At 39.1% G+C, this 19,455-nt stretch overlaps 1 protein-coding gene across 7 annotated transcripts in view; it reads left to right on the forward strand.

Moving 5' to 3' along the window:
• The first annotated feature begins 2,861 nt into the window (after nt 1-2,861).
• slc2a9l2 (solute carrier family 2 member 9, like 2) overlaps nt 2,862-19,455 on the forward strand; it is a 117,889-nt gene continuing 101,295 nt past the window's right edge. For 2 of the 7 annotated variants that reach the window (XM_085776101.1, XM_085776103.1), the window contains exons 1-2: nt 9,042-9,060; nt 11,483-11,557. In XM_085776101.1, coding sequence (XP_085632227.1) covers nt 11,495-11,557 — 63 coding nt within the window. In that variant the 5' untranslated portion in view covers nt 9,042-9,060; nt 11,483-11,494. Of the gene's footprint in view, nt 2,997-3,343; nt 3,388-6,095; nt 6,116-8,983; nt 9,061-11,477; nt 11,558-19,455 lie in introns of those variants that run through there. The other 5 variants (XM_085776097.1, XM_085776100.1, XM_085776099.1 and 2 more) reach the window with 5 other exon arrangements.

Raw genomic sequence — 19,455 nt, forward strand, 5'->3', positions numbered from 1 at the left:
CATATACAAAGAAGCCATGACTGTCCATAACAAGACGGTGAACAAGCATTTTGAACACAAAAGTTGAACTCAAATGAAAATGTAAGTTTTCAAATACAACCACATAAAAACAATGAATATACATACAACATCAGGGTCAGACTGGGACAAAAAGTCAGGCTGGGTGGGAGTCATACACTCACCCAGGCCACCCCTACTCATACTAAATGCAGCTCTCTCACACGCACACACAAACATACATACATATGGACTAAGTAATCACCAAAGCTCATTATTCGATGTAAATTTACGTTTCACACAACTATAATCCACCAGTCCAGTGGTTTTCTTTCCTCTCTTTCCCCTACCCTCATCAAAATGTGCCCCTCAATTCAAGAGTCACAACAGGACTTATTGATTGTATTATAGACAACATTATCGTATTGTTTTGTATAAGAGACCGTCCAACCTTAAGGAGGGTTTCCCAAAACTTTTTTCAGGCAGCAACCCACTTGTGGAGGTAGTTTAAACCCATCTGCAAAATGTCCACAGAAACAGCCATCAGCAGCATCTCTACCATTCACCTCAAGAAGAGCCAATTAAGTGAGAGTCTGTGACACACACAAACGAGGAGCCTTGGCTTCTTACCTATCCTTTTCGTATGTCTGTCATTCATACAAAATAAATCAATCAATCAAACACAGAGAAAGAGGGAGAGGGTGAGAGAGAAAGAGAGACAATCTGGTGACAGTTTGACAGTTTGGCACTTTTAGCGGCGTCCTCTCGTAAAAGAAAACAACACAGTGTTACTGATCCACTTTGCTGTATCCATGTTATTAATCACCTGACTTACCTGGATATTTCACTCAGAGGACAGGCAGCTCAGATGGTGTGCGCACAACTACGTCCTTTATCTTTTTTTTTCTTTCTTGACGTTTGCACGCTCTCTACACAAACATAGGTCGACGTGTGTGGGATAATGATGAGGCCAAAATCACGGGGGTGGATCAGACTACGCGCAGACGTAACTCATAGGAGGCCATATTGGGCCAGTCAACTTGCTCTGACTCTAGCTACAGTAAATGGGTGATCTAGTTGCTTGCACTAAAACAAACTATTCAGAACTCTGTGAAATTTTGTCTGGATATAGCTTTTACTTTAACTCTTTGCATACAGTAGATTGTTACTTTCATACAAAAGTACATGATTAAAATGATTTATTAATTAGTTATTAATTAGTAATTTTAAGTACTTTTAAGTTCTGACGTTCATAACAAACCAAACCGTTTGAAAATCAGTCAAAAACTGAGTAAGTTCTGGTTATTTTAGTAGAACATGTGCCATAGGCTTAAAGGAGAATTCCTAAATCGTTGTCCTGATGGTCACCCAGTGTTGGGGGGAGCAAAAAACGTGACTAAAATTGATGCAGGCAAACCGTGTTTTCATTTCACGTTAAAACAGGTGCGAGAGTGCCAGTCTGTTGTCACAGGCCAGATGCTTCGCTAATGGGGTTGGGCTGATTTGCTCCACAAGAAGTGCCAACAGCGTCTTGACTCATCACTGATGACAGTCTCCTATCATCGCTTTCTTGAGTCTCTGTGATCACTTTTTATTTGGCTATTGGTTTCAGTTGCTTAAGGTAAGGTGGTAAATGTCTGTAGCAAAATAACAGGTCGGCCTACTGTTCAAGAGACTCTGCAGGAACTCCACAACAAACAATTGTGCAAGCAAAGTTGAAACTATCCTGTCTGATTGTTCTCATCCTCTTCATCAACATTTCCAGTTTCTTCCATACGGTAGGCTACATTACTTTTCAACTCTTTTACAAATTGTGTAGGAGATTCATGTGTACCCACTCCCTCCCTGACCTTGCATGTGAATTTGCATGGTTGAAAACATTTTTTAGGTAAGAAACTAATCTTTTGGACCAAGTCTGTATTTTGATTAGTACTGATATCGTTGAAGTTTGAATTAGGTAACTTGTATAATATAAGATTGAAGAGCAGGTTCTTAGGTCAAATGTGAGTCATTTCATCAATGTTCGTTTCAAACCACCATGCTGTACAGCTAGTTAAACGGAAATGGAAGAAAACTACATTGTGGAAGAATTTAACTTCTCTACAAAGATCAGTGAGCTTTGGCACAGCTGGACACTGTCCTGTGCACCAGCTAGTGGTGGTTGGCCAGCAGAGGGGTGTGCGTCACGTATTGTTTGTTTATTTCTTCATTACATCACAGCCCTGGAAACGAACAGGTTTTTTTATTATACACCTGGTAACTCTAATTTGAACTTTATTTTTACCGTCCTTCTTTAAAGGAGAACAATTCCTTAGATGTGTCAGCTGGTTCTCACCTTATTTTAGCCCTACAGTACCTGTGACCTGCTACCTGCTACCTCTCAACTGTTACCATGTCTGTTAATCTTTAATATAGTCAACCTAAACTTGAAAGTGCAACAGTTTTATAAATAGCTGGGTAATTCCCCTCCCCCCTTATCACATCCGGCAAATCATTTATAGACGTATTGGGGCTTTTCACCTATAAGGTGCGTTCATCTGGGTGGGATGGCAGGATCTTCTGACAGAGTAGAGTAGTCAGAAAAATAGGAATAAAATATTTTGAACATGAATTTGTTCATTTAAAATATCAATGTAAGGAGGGATGCCGGTTGTATAGATTTACATCAGACTTCACCTATTTCCAGTCACGTGTTGAGAAGGAAAACAAAGGAGGTGTTTTCAAGTTTTCAAGTCCACTTTCTTTCCAGTCCTGCTGCTCCAGGGTGGGAGGTAAGTGGATAACATATCTGGCAATTGGCCATATATAAATATAGCTGGAGGGGTTGAGTTTCTGTCACAACGTTTATGCCCAGTTTGCTACAAGAGACAGTGGTGAATCTCCCCCTCCAGCACCGCAGGGTCAAGTCAAACAATGATCAGCCTATAGGCAAAGTGCACAGTATATATAGAGTAGCAGCTTAAGCTACAATGGAGAAGATACAATGTGCATATAAAGAGGTAAGTGAAACCTTAACATCCATGTCGTTGTCAAATTTAAATGGGTTGTGAGAGTATAGCATTTAGCATGTTTAGATGGTTACTGTAAAGGTGAAAAAAAACTAACTAGATAAAGGTTATTAAGTCATTTAACGTGTTTTTTCTGTCTTTTTCTGCTGCCTGAAGTTTATAACTTGACTTGAGCTTATAGAGTCGATGATTGACTGATCACAAAAGAAGGTGGCCTCTTTTTACAGCAGTCTACTCTCTGGCTCCAACCGCCATTGGTTCGCATGCAGCCTCAGTAAATTGAGTTTGCCAGCTACTTCTCCTGTGATAATGGTTTGTTTTTAATTATGTGTCTGCAGTTGATTTGGTTGTGGAATCTGTGAGAGACTGATTTTTGGATGGCAACCCACTGAGCAAAGAGACGTCCAAACGACGTCTTTTCTAAGTCATTTTTGCACGTCTAATATTGGTCCCCTGAAGGTGCAGACTGTTACTCCAGACGACGTCTTTTTCCGACGTCTACTGAACGTCCAGTATTGACGTCCACAGGACCGCCGTATAAGGGCTATTTGTTGTCCAAATGTGGTCGTTTCGACGTCTTTTTTGCATCAAATTTAAACTAATTTTAGACATTGTTTTTATACTGCTGCTAGGCTCTGTGCATAACTGTAGTCCCATTTCAGAAGGTGTCAGACTGTTCCAGTTCACTTTCCTATAGCTTCATTTGGTTTTCTCAGCAGCAGATTACCTGGAAATGCATGCAAAGGTGTAATGCATTTCCAGTTCAAACCTGCTGCTGAGCCAGATGAAGCTACAGGAAAATTAACAGGAAACAGATCCTCCACCTCCTGTAAACATATGGGACTACAGTTATACACAGGTTTACCAATAAATCACAATTCAATCCCCATTCATTTATTTCCATCTTTATTTTCTTAATCACTGGCACAAACATGTCATTCTAATAAAGTTATTGGTATCTGTTGAAATTAATACTGCTGGTAAAATACTAATAAATACATAAAGTTACACAGCCCACCTTGCTTCGGTCTGTGGCACAACAACAAATATAACACAATAAAAATTAAAGTGATAAACTCAATGTGTTTTGAGAAGAATTACAAATCAGAACCAACTACTGCATACTTAACACAGAAAATACATGTACAAAAGTGATACAAAACTGTGACAAGATTCTCCACAATGGATAATCAGTCCTGGGTGACTGCTGTGTATCCCTCTCCTCCAGCATGTGTCTTTATGAAGTCCTCTGTGGCTGTGTCATCAAAATGTATGGCTCCATCTGCACAAGAAGAAGAAGAAGACAAATAATTAGAAATATGCAAAGACAACCTGCAGCCTGTGTCTCCACTACCAATACTGGATTCATACAAAACCATCTCAGCAAATGTTAAGATATGACATATGGGCTTACCTTGTATTGCTCTATAAACCTTTGTCTTCTCCCTTGATATTAGATGTCACCATCAGGGCATTAGTGAAGAGCCTATAGGGGAAAAAAACATTTATAAATAAATGTGAATGATACAGTGCTTTGCAAAAGTATTCATACACCTTGAACTTTTACTTTACACATTTTGTCATGTAACAACAGCTTTAATTTATTTTATTGGGATTTTATGTGATAGACCAACACAAAGTAGTGCATAATTGTTAAGTGGATGAAAAATACGTGTGGTGTTACAGATTTATTTTTTTTAAAATACATGCAAAACTCTGGTGGAAACTGCACAACACACCATCCTCACTGTGAAACAGCACCCAGGAAGAGTAGCTAGTGGCAGCTTGTGTGTATGACAGAGCCCAGGAGGAGCTCCGTACAGCAGAGTATAGGAGGGCTGTTAGCTGTCCTGGATGCTAGTGAGTGCAAGCAGTGGATGCTATCCGCTAGCCCGATGCTAATTTCCGCTAGCACGATGCTAACTTCCGCTAGCCCGATGCTAACTAGCGGTGGCGGCTAGCATCCGTGACTACCACTCACATCCCAGTTTACCACAGTCCTCATAGCTACTCATTACAGCAAATAGACCAGACACCGGGGCCGTGAAGGTGCACGCCGCAGCGCGTCTTGTGTGAATGACACATCGGTTAAAATGGGCGCCGGAAAGAAACTGACACTATAAATGCATACAGTAAACATAAAATCAACTAAACCAAGCAAACTTACCTTCCACTTAGTGGAAAACGATGTTGTTGTAACCAAAGCGTTATGTTGACCACAGCCTGCTTCTGCAGGAGAAAAAACGCGCCAGTTGCTTGGTGTATTTCCTCAGCCAATCAGAGTGGCGTTTGCTGGTGCCTCAGCCAATCAGAGTATGATCACATGCTGCCTCAGCCAATCAGAGTGCCTTTGACTAGTTTAAATAATAAAGGCTCTTATCAAAGACTGTTCAGAATTATATTTACTTCTCCCTACTCTTATGAACCATGATCGGGTGAAATTATTTTCTGAAGCCATAATCTCCCACAAATTTCATTTCAAAATATATAAATTAAAATATTAATTAATTAATTAATTAATTAATTGAAATAAAATGAAATGAAATTGAAAAAAAAAACAGTAGGAAAAACAAAGATGTAAAATAAAAAAATATCACATGTACTCAAGAACAACAATGTCTTAAATGAGTTTAAATTGAACATCGAAGAGATGTCTACAATGCCCACATTTGGACGTCATCTGGCGTAACAGTCTGCACCTTCAGGGGACCAAAATTAGACATATAAAAATGACGTAGACAAGACGTTGTTTGGACGTCTCTTATAATGTTTAATCACAAACAATATATATTCGTATTTATTAATCATGTTGATAACAATATTGTTATTTGTCCACTACTACTATTACTAAAACTACTACAATCATTAATCATGTCAATTTCCTGCACCTGTCTTAGACGTCCAAAAAAAGTGACCAAGCCTGACGTCCAAATGTTTAACTGCATATTGACGTCCAAGTGAGGTCATGATTAGACGTCCAAATAGTGGACCTAGTTTGGACGTCGTTTAGGCGTCCAGAATTGGTCTTGGACCGACGGACGCAATATAGACATGATCTGCACGTCCATCAGACGTCCAATGTTTGGTGGGAAGAGCCCTGAGAGCAGTTGGTGAGTTTTCTCTCTTGATTTCCGCAGCATGAATGATTGTGAAACTCAATACGGATACTTGGGACTTGGTTTTTTCCCCCAACTGTTCATTCACAAAAACACATTTGTAGAGAGATATGGCAGTACAAATAGCTCTCTGTGGCAACTGAGTGACACTGAGCAACTGCCACAGTGAGAAAGTAAAAGTTTAACACACAGCTGCTGACATGAGTTTTCACAACCGTGCACCGCAGCAGAAATCGGTGATAAAACAAGACCTGACTTGACACAGTCAACACAGGAGTGCATTTTAATTGTCTATTTATTTATCCCACACATGGACAGATTATGAGCAGATAGACTTCCCACGACAACCCTCAGAAAGACAGAATGACAACAACAAACAGCCTCTGCCTCTTTATGGGCATTTTGTGCCCTTTTCAGATTGATTTACTGTAACTCCTGTCTTTGGAGATGCTTTTCAGCTCTCTCTCTCTCTTTTGTGGACATTTTGCATTTCTTTATAATTGTTTTGCCTGTATATCTGATGGTTTTGCATCTCTTTTAGTTTCATTAATGTCTTTTACTGTAGCTGTGTGACTTTCAAACTGTAATGTCTCATTTAGTAATCCACGTCTGGTTGATATGCCAATCATAACAAAGACAGACAAAAGCAATTATGCTCAATATAAATGCTAATATATAGGAATTTGAACATAGATGTTTTATATCTATATTTGTGCTATATAAAAAAGTATTGCATAAATTTTCAAAATGTACAATTTGCTTTTGAAATATAAGACAAACCCTTTTTTTTTCATTTGTTATCTCCACTGCTGTGGTTTGACACAATCTACCCATGGAGCCTCTCCTCAGTCGGAGGTCTATCCACTGCCCGGGAAACCTAACACCTCTGTTACCTTGACTCCACGGCTGAGAAGCAATGTCCCAAAGGGGGTGTTCATCTTACAAAGCCCGAGTTTCATTACTTAGCCATATCTCTTTCCCATGGCAGCTCCATCCTGACTCAGGTGCCTCACAAAAGCAAAACATATACACTCAGAGTTGTGCAATTCTTCAGCCACGTGGTGCTCCAGTCAAACTTAAACTATGTCATGTCTTCAGCCTGATGTGGTTTTTGATACTGTGACTGCTCTTTCTGGCAGGATGTGCAGCTCACATGTTTAGCTACCAGGCAGCAGTTCCAATAATACAATCAATGTGAAATCAGCTGTGAATAAAGCAAGCCATTGATCAGAGAAAAAGCCGCCTGAGGAGAGGAGGGTGGTTTTTTTTGTTTTTTGGAGGGGGGGTACTGAAGAGATGCTTTTGTGCAACAAGCTGCAGTGCGTCTGCAATAGCAGCGAGTTGATCTCACTGTCTGGACCGGTCATGTTGCTCAGTTAAGGAGGAAATTAGCATCTAATATGACTCAGCTGGGTTATTTATGCATGTTAGGTCCACATGTTGTGGCAGTGATTGGTTCTGTTGTTGGGACCATCTGATTTGGAGGAGGGGGTTCCTGGACTTTGGTAAGTATGTTGATGAAGTGGGGTGGTCCTCAGGTTCATATGGGGTCAAGGAATGCAGCAGAACAATAGGGCATAGATAAGCTGAATGGGCACGGTTCTATGGTTTTGTGAGAGAAAAGACATTTTCTCACCAACATCTGGAGTTTTACCTCAGTGGTTTATAGCTGGACAGTCTCAGCTCCTCAATGACACGATGGATTTCCATAGACACTATTCATGGTAAGTATGTTTTCTTTACAAAGACCCCTGACTGTGGTACTTACATACTTGAAGAAAGAGGATTTGATTCAAGGCCGTGCTAACTGAAAGGGAGGATGCAGACTGGGTTCATGTTGTAAGCATATGGATGCTTTGCTGATTGCATCATGAATGTTTCTGTTTTGGCAGCAAGAGGTAGAATTTCATAAGGTTTTCCTAATAGTGACAAAGCGTTATACCCGTGGTATTACCGAGAAGTTGTTTCTGATCTAGTGTCGGTGAAGACAACATGGCAGGACAGCACAGTTTTCATCTACTTGCATGTGGAACCACATCTGGAAGTGTGTCTGCATTCACTCCACTGTCTGTGGCAGTCGTTTCCTTCCCTATACCATCGCCAAGGAAAGTAGTTGTCACATCTTTATTTTCATACTGGCGTGATGCAGTAAAGGGGAAAAATAGATGTCCCTCACTTTTAATATTCTCTGGCGAGCAAGAAGATTGTATTATCTGTATCTCCCAGCTTTTTTCCCCCATGTTATCTGCCCTCTCTGGGGTGATAACCACGTGAAACAGTGGGTGTGTTGTGTTTTATTGCACCTGTAGCAGTGATGTCACTCACTCATACTGTACACCTCGACGTCACCGCGTTAAACGTTAAACCACAGGAGGAATCTGTGCATAGAAGACTTCCACATGCTTGTGTGATTGAGTAGGTTCTCCCTTTAATATCCACTTAGACTGTGCACCATTCCCTGTACAAATGTTAATGAAGACAGAGATCAGGGGCCTATCTTTTATATTGCAACCATCCCTGTGCGTTTTTGCAAATTAATTTAATTTGATTATCTGCTGCCATAATGCCCTCATTAGTGTAAAGACGGATGTTTAATGAAACAGAGATCATGGCTGCTCAGGTGCCTCTTGTTAAAGTGATTCCTCGTTTTTCTGAGAAGAGCAGAAATATCACCTATGAGTCACGTGTGGTTGTTTTTTTTTGTTGTTTTTTTTAATTCCATTTGTAGTTTTATTTGCTCTCTGCTATAAAGGACACTGGTTTGGCAAGATCACATTAAAATGAACTTGCAAAAGAGTGGGAGGGGCAAAGTCATCAAAGTTAATAATTTGTCAGTGTTGCATAATAATTTGTCAGAGTTACAATGACAGTTATGTCTGGCTAACGCTGGGTCAGTAGTCTTCTTCTAAGCTCTGGATACACACAGCCTGTGCGTGGGTAAGTATCCCCACTGTGATACTTCACACTCAGTCTGATGAACAATGTGGACGCAGAGGGGATTGGGCTTTTATTTTTAACTTCCCCCTCTGTGCTGTGGTCTGCTGGTATGATACCAAACAAATTTCTTGGCTGTAAGAAAAATGTGCCGACACTGACACGTTTTCTTTTTCTTCTTCTTCTCTTGACTTATTGTTCATTTCCTACACACACTGTTTATTTGTTACATGTCCGCCTGTTGTAATGGAAAGCTGTTTGGTTTGCATTTTTATTAAATGTATTTGTGTTGGAATTAACAGAGCAAAAAAATTAATTCATTGCATTTACTGGCTGTGAGGATGTAGGTAGTGATACAGTGAAAAGGTGATATGAAGCTCATCCAGATATAACCACTTCAGCGTGTATCTTTGAGTAAAATTATAATCAATACGATCAATACCATTATGTAATATTTTTGCATGCATAAAGCTGAGGGACAGTATGCTGTAGGGCTGAGTTAACATTTTAATAGTAATATTGGATTATATTGTTTCATATCATTTTAGTTTATCGTTTTACAAGTTTGGCTGTCCAATGATTAATCAATATGTATTACATAAGAATTTGATTGCTTGCAAAGCGAATGCTGTGGATTGCATTGCATTGCTTTGAGTGTCAGTTTTGATCATATGACTGTGTATGTGACTTGGACGATGATACATTTATTGATGAAATCATCATAATGACTTCAACTACCTCACTCTTCCTTGGAAAAATGTATTAGTAAATATTACAACACTAACCAGCCCCCATCATCATCAAACAGGAGTGACTAGTTTACGCGTGTTGACGTGTTTGTGTGCTGTAAATCAATTTTAGTGAGTGTTGGCAGATTTTAGTCTTGAGTTTGGAGTTTTATTGATTGGGTAACCTGAGCTGTTTGTATGTAAATGTAAAAGCATGTGAATTGTGCTTTAGAAGAACAGCTTGAACTTGAGTCTTAGAGAGAATTAAAAAAGTTTAAGCGTGGACAGTCGAGTTATTCTGTTGGTCTTTGACAGTTTGATGGGGTTTTTTTTGTTTATGCTGTGACTCCAAAGAGCAGGCTTCACATTTTTGAAAGCCAGCTTTCAAAACATTGATTTTTTCTCAAGAAATATTCCTTGGGGGAGGTGACTGAATACTGCAGCAATACAATATTTGAGGGTTATGTTGTGTGGAAACCTACAGTCACTGTTGATGTGATGGAATGATAAATGACACGGTGGGGAATCAATTATTCAACAACTTCTTGAGCATAAACCCACTAATGACTTGAAAATTGATGTTGATGTCACTCAGTAACAGTGACAGTGAAGAAGTCTCTGTATGAGGCCTGAGACTCTGTTGCCTTTGCATATAGAGGTTATCTCAAAAGCTACATTAGGGTCATGGTCTGGTTACAAAAATGAGAGGGAGGGATCCTAAAGTCAATACCCTTGCTTCCTCACAACCAACCAAATCAGCTCAGCTCCGGATGTTAGACAAACAACGAGACGGCTCTCTCCTCTGACATGATTCAGCATCTTTTATCTGCTGCAGTTTGTTACAGTAGTACATAATACAGTCAAGCTGTACATCCACTCCACAGGGATTCAGAGTGAACAGGTTCGACACCCAGTTTCTTTGGCGAATTATTATTTAATCTCATTATTGAAAAAAAAAAAATCACAGTGTAGGATTTGTATTGTAACCATTGTGTGTAAAACATAGACCTCCCTGTAACAGTGAAGGATGAATGGGTTTTTTTCCTTCTTTTTTCTGGGTCAGTTTATGCTTTTATTTGATTGGATCAGCAGAGACGGACAAGAATTGACATGTAGCTTTAAATAGATTCAACAGTTTAATGCCCTAAGCTCTGCCACTGTTGGGAAATGCCCTGTTTTCATTCAGTTTTTCTACCGTCCAGTATTTCTATACAGTATTATTGCTCTTCTAACCACTAGGTGGCAGACTGAGTCTGGCATTTGCTGTCTAATACACTTGACCACCATTGAGGAATCCCACACTGTGGTGCAGTATGAATCCAGACCATTGTTTTTTTTTTTCCTCCTGTATTTGAGAAACTATGTAAAGAATCCCATGATTCACAGTGTAGTGTGTAGTAGAGCTACTACTGGTAAGATTTCACCCTAAGGTGAAGGTTTTGCGTGTTTGCAAACTGATTTGACTCTATTGCCTTTGTCACTTGAAAGGTAAATCCTAAACTTGTGACCATCTATAATCCCAAGGTTTTCTTGTGCTTGTGTCTGTAGTGCATGTCATACATAGAGGCACTGCTGTTTCCTTTTTAGCAGATGTGTCATGCAGTACTTTCCACTTCCCTCTTCTTATTGTGTCATGGCTTTGTATATAGTTACTCTACATGGACTAGATTTCTGACATGACCTTCTCATTTAAGGTTGCTGAAACTTTAAGATGGACAAATCACAGAAGGACAGTCCAGTCGACCACAAGATGCCCGACCCTGGGAAGAAAAAGGTTAGTGAGAGGGAGACACTGATAATAACGCAATAGCAAAATGCGTCTCTGTCTGTCTTTACAGCCGCTAAATGATGATATCTTTTGTGATGTCTGAAAATGTGACTGGTTGAACAGACTGACAGTCCTGCCCTGGTGGCACTATATAGGTCACAACTGTCTGATGTGCTAATGTTACTGCTTCTTATGTCATAGATTAACCCCATTAGATAACCGTCAGTACTATATGGACAGGTTGTATTCGTGACGACTATGTACATGACCTTTGTGACACTGTTATTCCAAATCCTGCTGCTGTCTTGACCTGCTGCTGACACTGAGGCCCTCTCACCTGCTGAAATCACATCAAATAAAACTGATAAGAAATGAAATTATAAATGGCAAACTTTTTATAACTGTGAGCTGCTCGCCTCTCATTTTCATCCATATAAACATTAGTGTTACAACTTTGATCTTGGTGCCCAGTCAGGGTATTGATGGCCTCCTGCTGCTGCTCAACAATAAAACACTCCTGAAAGATAATCCAGTCAGTTGGTTTCTAATCTTTCAGAGTGTGTTTCTGGACTACAGGTTCCAGCTGTGCCAACTGAGCGAAGTCCCAGCTGAGATATTTCCACACTTCATCTGTTCACTCACTGCTTCTCTGACACATTTCATTTTTTGTGTGTTGAGTTGCTGAAATGATTAAAGCTTACTTATTTTTAACTCAATAAATCACTCAGTGAAGCTTCATCTTGCTTTGCAAGGGACTCTCGCTGTATGTTTAAGATGTGAGATGCTGAGGGCCTGTATGACCTGAACTGAGAAAGATGCAGTGCTTTCACGCTGTCATATTGCAGCCTCGTGCTAAAATTAAAAAAAAAGTTGAGTGTAGATTGATGAAAGGAAAAAATATTGTTCTTTTGTAGCATAAGCCTGCAACATAGAACGTAAAAAAGGTGTTTGAATGCATGTCATATCTACTGTATCAGCAGTGTGATGAGTATGCATTAACCCCTGCCCTTACAGTATATAAGAATAATGTAGCCTATGTGATATGTTCCCTCTCTAAAGAGCCGACACATGTCACAAACATGTTATCTGAAAAGTGAAATGTATAAGAGAAGACCAAATAAAGAATTAATTATACAGTAAGATAAATTATTTATTCGTAAATTGATTGCGAAAACATTTTTTCAACATTTTTCTTTTTTCTTTAATCCCATACTTAATAAATTAAACATGGATTGGGTTATCTTTTTATCTTATGACAGCTGTTTTTGTTTTTGTTGTTTTCTTTATTATGAATAATTTACCTATTTTACATAATTCTGTACACAACATTAACCTTTTTTTTTTTCCAATTTCCCCCTATAGAAAAATGAGTGTTTGTCTAAAATGAGGCATTATATTTCATTGGCTAATGACTGTATGCAGCTGTCATTTGCCTTGTAAGATCTTATTTTAGTACCACTCTCTTGAGTTAGGAATATGTATTCTTTGTTAATGGAATAATAAACCACTAGAGCACAGAAACCTGACCGCCAGTGATGAGTTCACAGAAAGGCCATGTTTGCTTGAACACTGTTCAAAATTGTGCATCAGGTTGTAGATACAAGTTTGTTTCAGATTAAACTGTAGTTTATACGCAGAAAGTTTTCTTTTATCTTACTCACAGAAGTTCACCATTACCTTAACTTTAACAAAACAAACTGTCGCTGCTGGAGAAGTTGAAAAAGTAGCTTTTTGACCTGTTTACAGTTTGTTGAAGGATGCAAATTATTTTTTATTCACAAAAGCTGAAGACACTGAGCTACAGCTATAGTGGTTGTAAACTCACTGAAAAAATGGAAGAAGGGGGGTTGTTCAATTTACAAGTATGCATTTTGTATATGCTACATAATTTTTTTTTATTTCTCTCTAAAACATGATTAAATCTTAAAAAACTATTTCAATACTGAGCAATGTTAAACCTACACGTCTCTGTCATTTTAAGAAGAAAGAAAAAAGTTATGTTTTATCAGCCGGAAGTTGAAAAGCCCGCCTCTAGAGGGCGGTCTTTTCCGGGCTTTTTTTTTTTCAAGACAGAAGACGGTTGTTGAAGACAGCAGGCTCCGCCATTTTCACCCTCGCTGTCCTGGATTTGGGCTGCTCTGGACCATGCTCTGGACACGATAAAGGTAATAAAAAACGTACCGAATATGAGCTAGAGATAGAAGTTGAGTGTTTATAATCAAGGTTTGAAAACGTTTAGCTTTTTTTTTGCCCCGTAACGTCGAGTAAAACCGAGTTAGTCTTTGGGCTAACTGCTAACGTTTTGTTTGGTCATTCTCTGCTGATGGCAGCGGTCATGGGTGCCGTCCTTAAATGTTTTTTCATTAGTTTTTATTTCTGGTAACTTAAGGTAACTGTTAATGTGTGCATGGCAACTAGTTTGTATGGGAAAATTCAAAGAATATAGGTCTATTGTATTTTCAAACTGGCACTTGGAGGTTAATTCGTGTGGGGGGTGGGTAGCTCTGGCATTGGCTTTGGCTAAACATGGCTGCGGTAGCGTTAACAAAATGGAGGAAACTGACTCGGCGACATGAAAGTAATTTATCTCTTAATATTAACTCTGTCATGCTGAGGTCTAGCGGTGTTTCTCATGTTCAGCTGCTTCCACTATGGAGGTGACTATGGTCAGTTCAAATTATCCGTGTGTGTGTGTGTGTGTGTGTGGGGGGGGGGGGGTCGTCGTACATGTTCGTACATGTTTGCAGCATGCTAAGTTAATCTATTAGCTAAAGTACGGCAGCATGAGAAAGGAGAGGTAGAGTGACGGTATCTTTTTTTCTTTTTTTTTTACAATAACTTTGTTCACATTAAAATTACTGGACTACAGTCCGTGACTTCTCGGTTTTAAGTTTTCTTGTTTTTTTTTAAAAATAGTATAGGCTATTCCTTGGGAGCGAGAGCTTTCGGCACGACACGCTTATTCTGTCGTGCAATGCTAAACTCTCGGTCGCTTTTCCCATGGGGAAGTAAAGCCGTCGCCTCCGAGATGTAGAATGTAAGAAGACATCTCAGGACCGCTGACTTAAATCGGCTTAAATCATCGGAGCAGAAATGGCCTGTGATTTTATTTTTTTATTTTTTTATAATGAAGGCTGTCGTTCTTGCTACGGTAGCTCTTTTATGTCTATGTCCTGCCTTGAGTTGATATTGCCTACACACCCACATACTTGATTTTTTTTCAACATTTTTTTTATTTTTACTGTGTAGATATCCTCCAGCCAAGGTCCATAATACATGTCTCTGGGTGTTGCTGTGTCAAAGGCTCTGTGGTGAGTATTACTATTCAGTTGCTTTTTTAAAAATATTAAAAATATTGTGAGTAAAGATAATTACTGCAAGTCCTACTGCTGTTAAGATTATGATATTATTTTTTAAATATTAAAAATATTGTGAGTAAAGATAATTACTGCAAGTCCTACTGCTGTTAAGATTCTAATGTTCATTTTTTGTTTAAACTATTTTGGAGAGATGTGTCTAATAATCAGTCTCTCAGTACAAGAAAAAATAATATAATGGCACCACAAACAACACCTTCTAAAATGGCTGTGTAAAGTTAGTAAAATGGCAAGATTATGGGTTTAAAAGGATGGTAAAGATTTGCTGTATTTCTGTTCAATGTATGTGAGCTGAACTTCCATTTGTGTCTCTTTCTCTAGTGAATGTGGCAGGGTAAAGGGTAAAGGTTCAGTTGCTGTGGGTGTTGCTGTGTCAAAGGCTCTGTAGTAGTGGTGAGTATTACTATTCAGTTGCTTTTGTTGGTCTACTGGATCTGTTTAAAGGTACATTGTGTAAGTTCTTCTGTTATCTATTCGCGAAAATCGATTATTTCGTTCAAAAGTCTGTTTTTCATTCATCAATAATCCCCCCCATCAACAAACTGAAGTGTTCTGGTAAGCTCCGAATTTGCCGTTCATATCATTCATATCTACACATAAAAATGGCCGTCAGTAACAAACCAGATGTCATTTTAGTCACAGAAGTCGAGAGAAAGCCGGTAAAACGTGGGTCAGGTAAACAATACGACATCGCCATGACAACATATTGTCACGTGTATTATTTTGCCTCGTGCTGACGGGCCACTTGTTTAAATAGAAGCTTGTTTATGCCGTTACGTGCAGCGGCTGTTGTCCGTCTGCCTTAAGCCCGATTTCACGTGAATGCAGCATGAAAAATACGACTGAGTTGCTTGCGATCTACAACCGCACCACTAGATGGGAGTAATTCTTACATAATGTACCTTTAAACAAGACTGAATGGATTTCTCTGCATGATGATGATGATGATGATATTTTTTTTTAAATGTTAAACATATTATGAGTAAAGATAATTACTGCAAGTTCGGCCCTTTTCTAATGTTCGTTTTTTGACAATTACTAAACTATATTACTATAACTTTTATGATAAGATTTCCTGATTTCTGAATTAGACTGTGTGTGTGTGTGTGTGTGTGAGCGTATGAGCTGAACTTCCATGTCTTTCTTTCTCTAGTGAATGTGGCAGTGTAAAGGCTGTTCAGTTGCTGTGCAAAGTAGGTCTGAATTACTTGATCATTATAAACTCAAACACCCACATTTTGGACGCACCACAAGTTATCCATGTACGTATTCTAGATGTCCCTGTACATTTAAGACATGGAATGCTTTAATCGTACATCAAAGTAGAGTGCATTCCACACAAGATAATCAGACATTGAAAGAGTTGTCCATTTTCAGCTGTCACTTATGTGCATGCAAAAATTTAGCTAATGAAAGGGAGTTTTTTGTCCATATAAACACACATCTGAAGAGAAATGAAAATGTTAGTTGCATGTTTGTCGGCTGTAGTTTTCAAACCAGTATTTATGGAACTTTTAAGTCTCATAAAAGTCGCCGACACACACCTCACACATTAGCTGATTTCTTACCAGGTATTGTAAAAACAACTACAGTAGCATCTCCACCATTAGAAGATTTGTTTTCAGATAGCCAGGACGAGGACTGTTTGTTGGAGGAAGTTACTGATTCTTCACGAGAGCAACACAGCGCACTTCCAAGTGCAATTGAGCAGCAGCTTGCAGCAGCCTTACTAAAACTGGAATATTTAGTCCACGTGCCAGGTACAGCAGTTGACGATTTTTTACAAGAACTTTACTACTTGATAAACACAGCATCAGTCACACTATCTAAAAGTGTTGTGACTGATATTCTTAAGCATCACAACGTACAAGTTGATGACTCTGTAGTTACAGAAATCACCAAAGCAGTATGCTCATCTAACCCTGTTCCAAAAGCAATTGAAAAAGGCGGGCCTCTTAGTACTTCATATCATCGTAAACTATTTTATAAGGAAAAATTCTGTGTTGTTGATCCAGTTACTTACATACTCGACCATAAAAAGAAACACACCTTTCAGTATGTTCCACTGTTGAAATCATTGCAGCAAATTTTAAATAACAAGGCCATTCTTGATAAGATTATTGAAAATCATAGAGGAAAGCAGGACATTGAACTTGACCCATCTGTTGAATTCAGGTCCCCTGAAGATGGTTCGCATTTTAAGAAAAACAGCTTCCTAAATGCAGATGAGTTAAGGCTATCACTGCGTCTGTATGTGGATGATTTCGAGACCTGCAATCCCTTAGGCACCTCTCGTAAAAAACACAAGCTTTGCGGTGTTTACTGGATACTAGGTAACCTGCCACCAGGCTCCCACTCATCTTTATCATCTATTTATCTTGCAGTGCTTTGCAAAAGTTGTGATGTAAAAACATATGATTATAAGACAGTTTTGGAACCCCTTCTTCAAGATCTTAAAATTCTTGAGGACCATGGTGTGTATGTGCCTTTATTAGGTAAGTCTCTAAAAGGTACAGTGCTGAGTATTGTGGCTGACAACTTAGGAGCGCATGGTATTGCAGGGTTCATAGAAAGTTTTTCTGGTGATTACGTCTGTCGCTTTTGCACAGCAAAGAGTTCTGAGTTCAGGAATCACTGTGTTGCTTCTGGTGCGTTCAGCCTTAGAACTAGAGAGGGCCACGCAGATCATGTAAAATCATCTTCTGAAAAAAATACACATTGCTTTGGAGTTAAGAAAGAGTGCATTTTTACCAAAACTCTTTCTCATTTTCATGTTGTCTCCGGGTTTCCACCTGATGTTGCTCATGATATATTTGAAGGTATTGTGCCTGTTGAGCTGGCCCACTGCTTGGCATTACTGATATCAAAGAAGTTTTTTACATTAGATGAACTGAATAAAGCTATACTGACTTTTCCATACAAATGGTCGGACAAAACAAACAAGCCACATATTGTACCACAGAGTTTCTTAGGTCGGAAAACTATTGGTGGCAACGCTCACGAGAATTGGAGCTTACTGAGGTTGCTCCCATTTGTGATAGGTCCCCTTGTCCCAGAAAATGAGCCAGCATGGCTTGTGTTGATGGATTTAAAAGATATTGTGCAGTTAGTTGTTGCTCCTGTGCATACAGATGAATCCATCTCATACCTTGAAAGCAAAATTGTTGAGCACAGACAGAGGTACCAAGACCTGTTCCCTGGTGTCAGACTTGCACCCAAACACCACTATCTCGAACACTACCCGCAGATGATAAGGTGTTTTGGCCCTCTAGTCACAGTTTGGACAATGCGATTTGAATCCAAACATAGTTTTTCAAGAACATTGTAAGACACACAAGTTGCTTTAGGAATGTACCACTGACTTTGGCTTCAAAACATCAAATGATGATTGCCTTTCACATAAACTCACCATCATATGGTAAATCTTGCCTAGATGTATCTACTGTCTCCACAGTTCCAGTTGATGTACTGAAGGAGGAAGTAGCTGAGGCTATAAAGCTAAAATGCCCTAGCACATCTGAAGTGCATCTGGCTAAGAATGCATCAAGCAATGGCATAGCCTACAGCAATGGCATGATAGTTGCCTATGGATCAGTAGCTGGATTACCAGAGTTTGCTGAAATTAGTCAGATTTGTGTAATAAATGAGATGTTGTTCCTGATTGTGAAAGTGCTGTGTGGGTGGTACACTGAACACTACAGAGCCTTTGAGCTAAGCATGTCACCATCCAGAGAAGTAAAACTTGTGGCACTCAGTGAACTCACTGACCCGTATCCACTGGCCTCTTACATGGTTGGATCAAGCCATATGGTGACCTTAAAAAGGCAGATCATCATTAAAGGTTCGTAGACCACCAAAGTGGTGATTAATAGTCGGGCTGAACAATCAATCACAATATTTTCAGTCCTAAGTAATTTTTTTTAACACATACATTTGGTGATGTGCATGCTGAATTCTATGGGGTTTTTTGTCACTAGATATTTGTCTTTGGAGTCTGTCACTCTGTCTGCCTGTGTATCATCACATCTATTTTCCCTCCACATTCACACTGTATTTTTTTGTTTGCTGTGTACTAATGGGAGTTTCTCTGAAATCTCTTTGTCTATTATAGGTCATACTGTATTGCATGTCATACTGATTCTTTTGGGTCACATCATAGGCTTCTCATTTGTATCCACCTCTGAGTATTTTTTTAGGTTGAACTTGAAGCTAGTACAGATGGATTTGATCAGCTAGTGGTTGGGCAAATTACAAAATGAAAGTGAGGGGAAAACACTAGGGGAAACACTGGTCATACTATATGAGTAAATTGAAAATGAGAAACCTATGTTGCATCAATTATTGTGTTGACAGAGGAAAAATAATGTGATTAACATAAAACAATAAGCATTAACCTTTTTTTCCTCTTTGTTACTTTATTTCTTTTTACAGACTGAAACGTAGAAGCATGAATGCCCCGGCACTTCTCAAAGTCATCTTGGGTGACAACAGCAGCCAAAGGATGACTTTCCCAAATGGACTCCCAGG

Source organism: Trachurus japonicus, chromosome 5, assembly GCF_045865225.1.
Source record: "Trachurus japonicus isolate A0001 chromosome 5, Traja_1.0".
Lineage (NCBI taxonomy): Eukaryota > Metazoa > Chordata > Actinopteri > Carangiformes > Carangidae > Trachurus > Trachurus japonicus.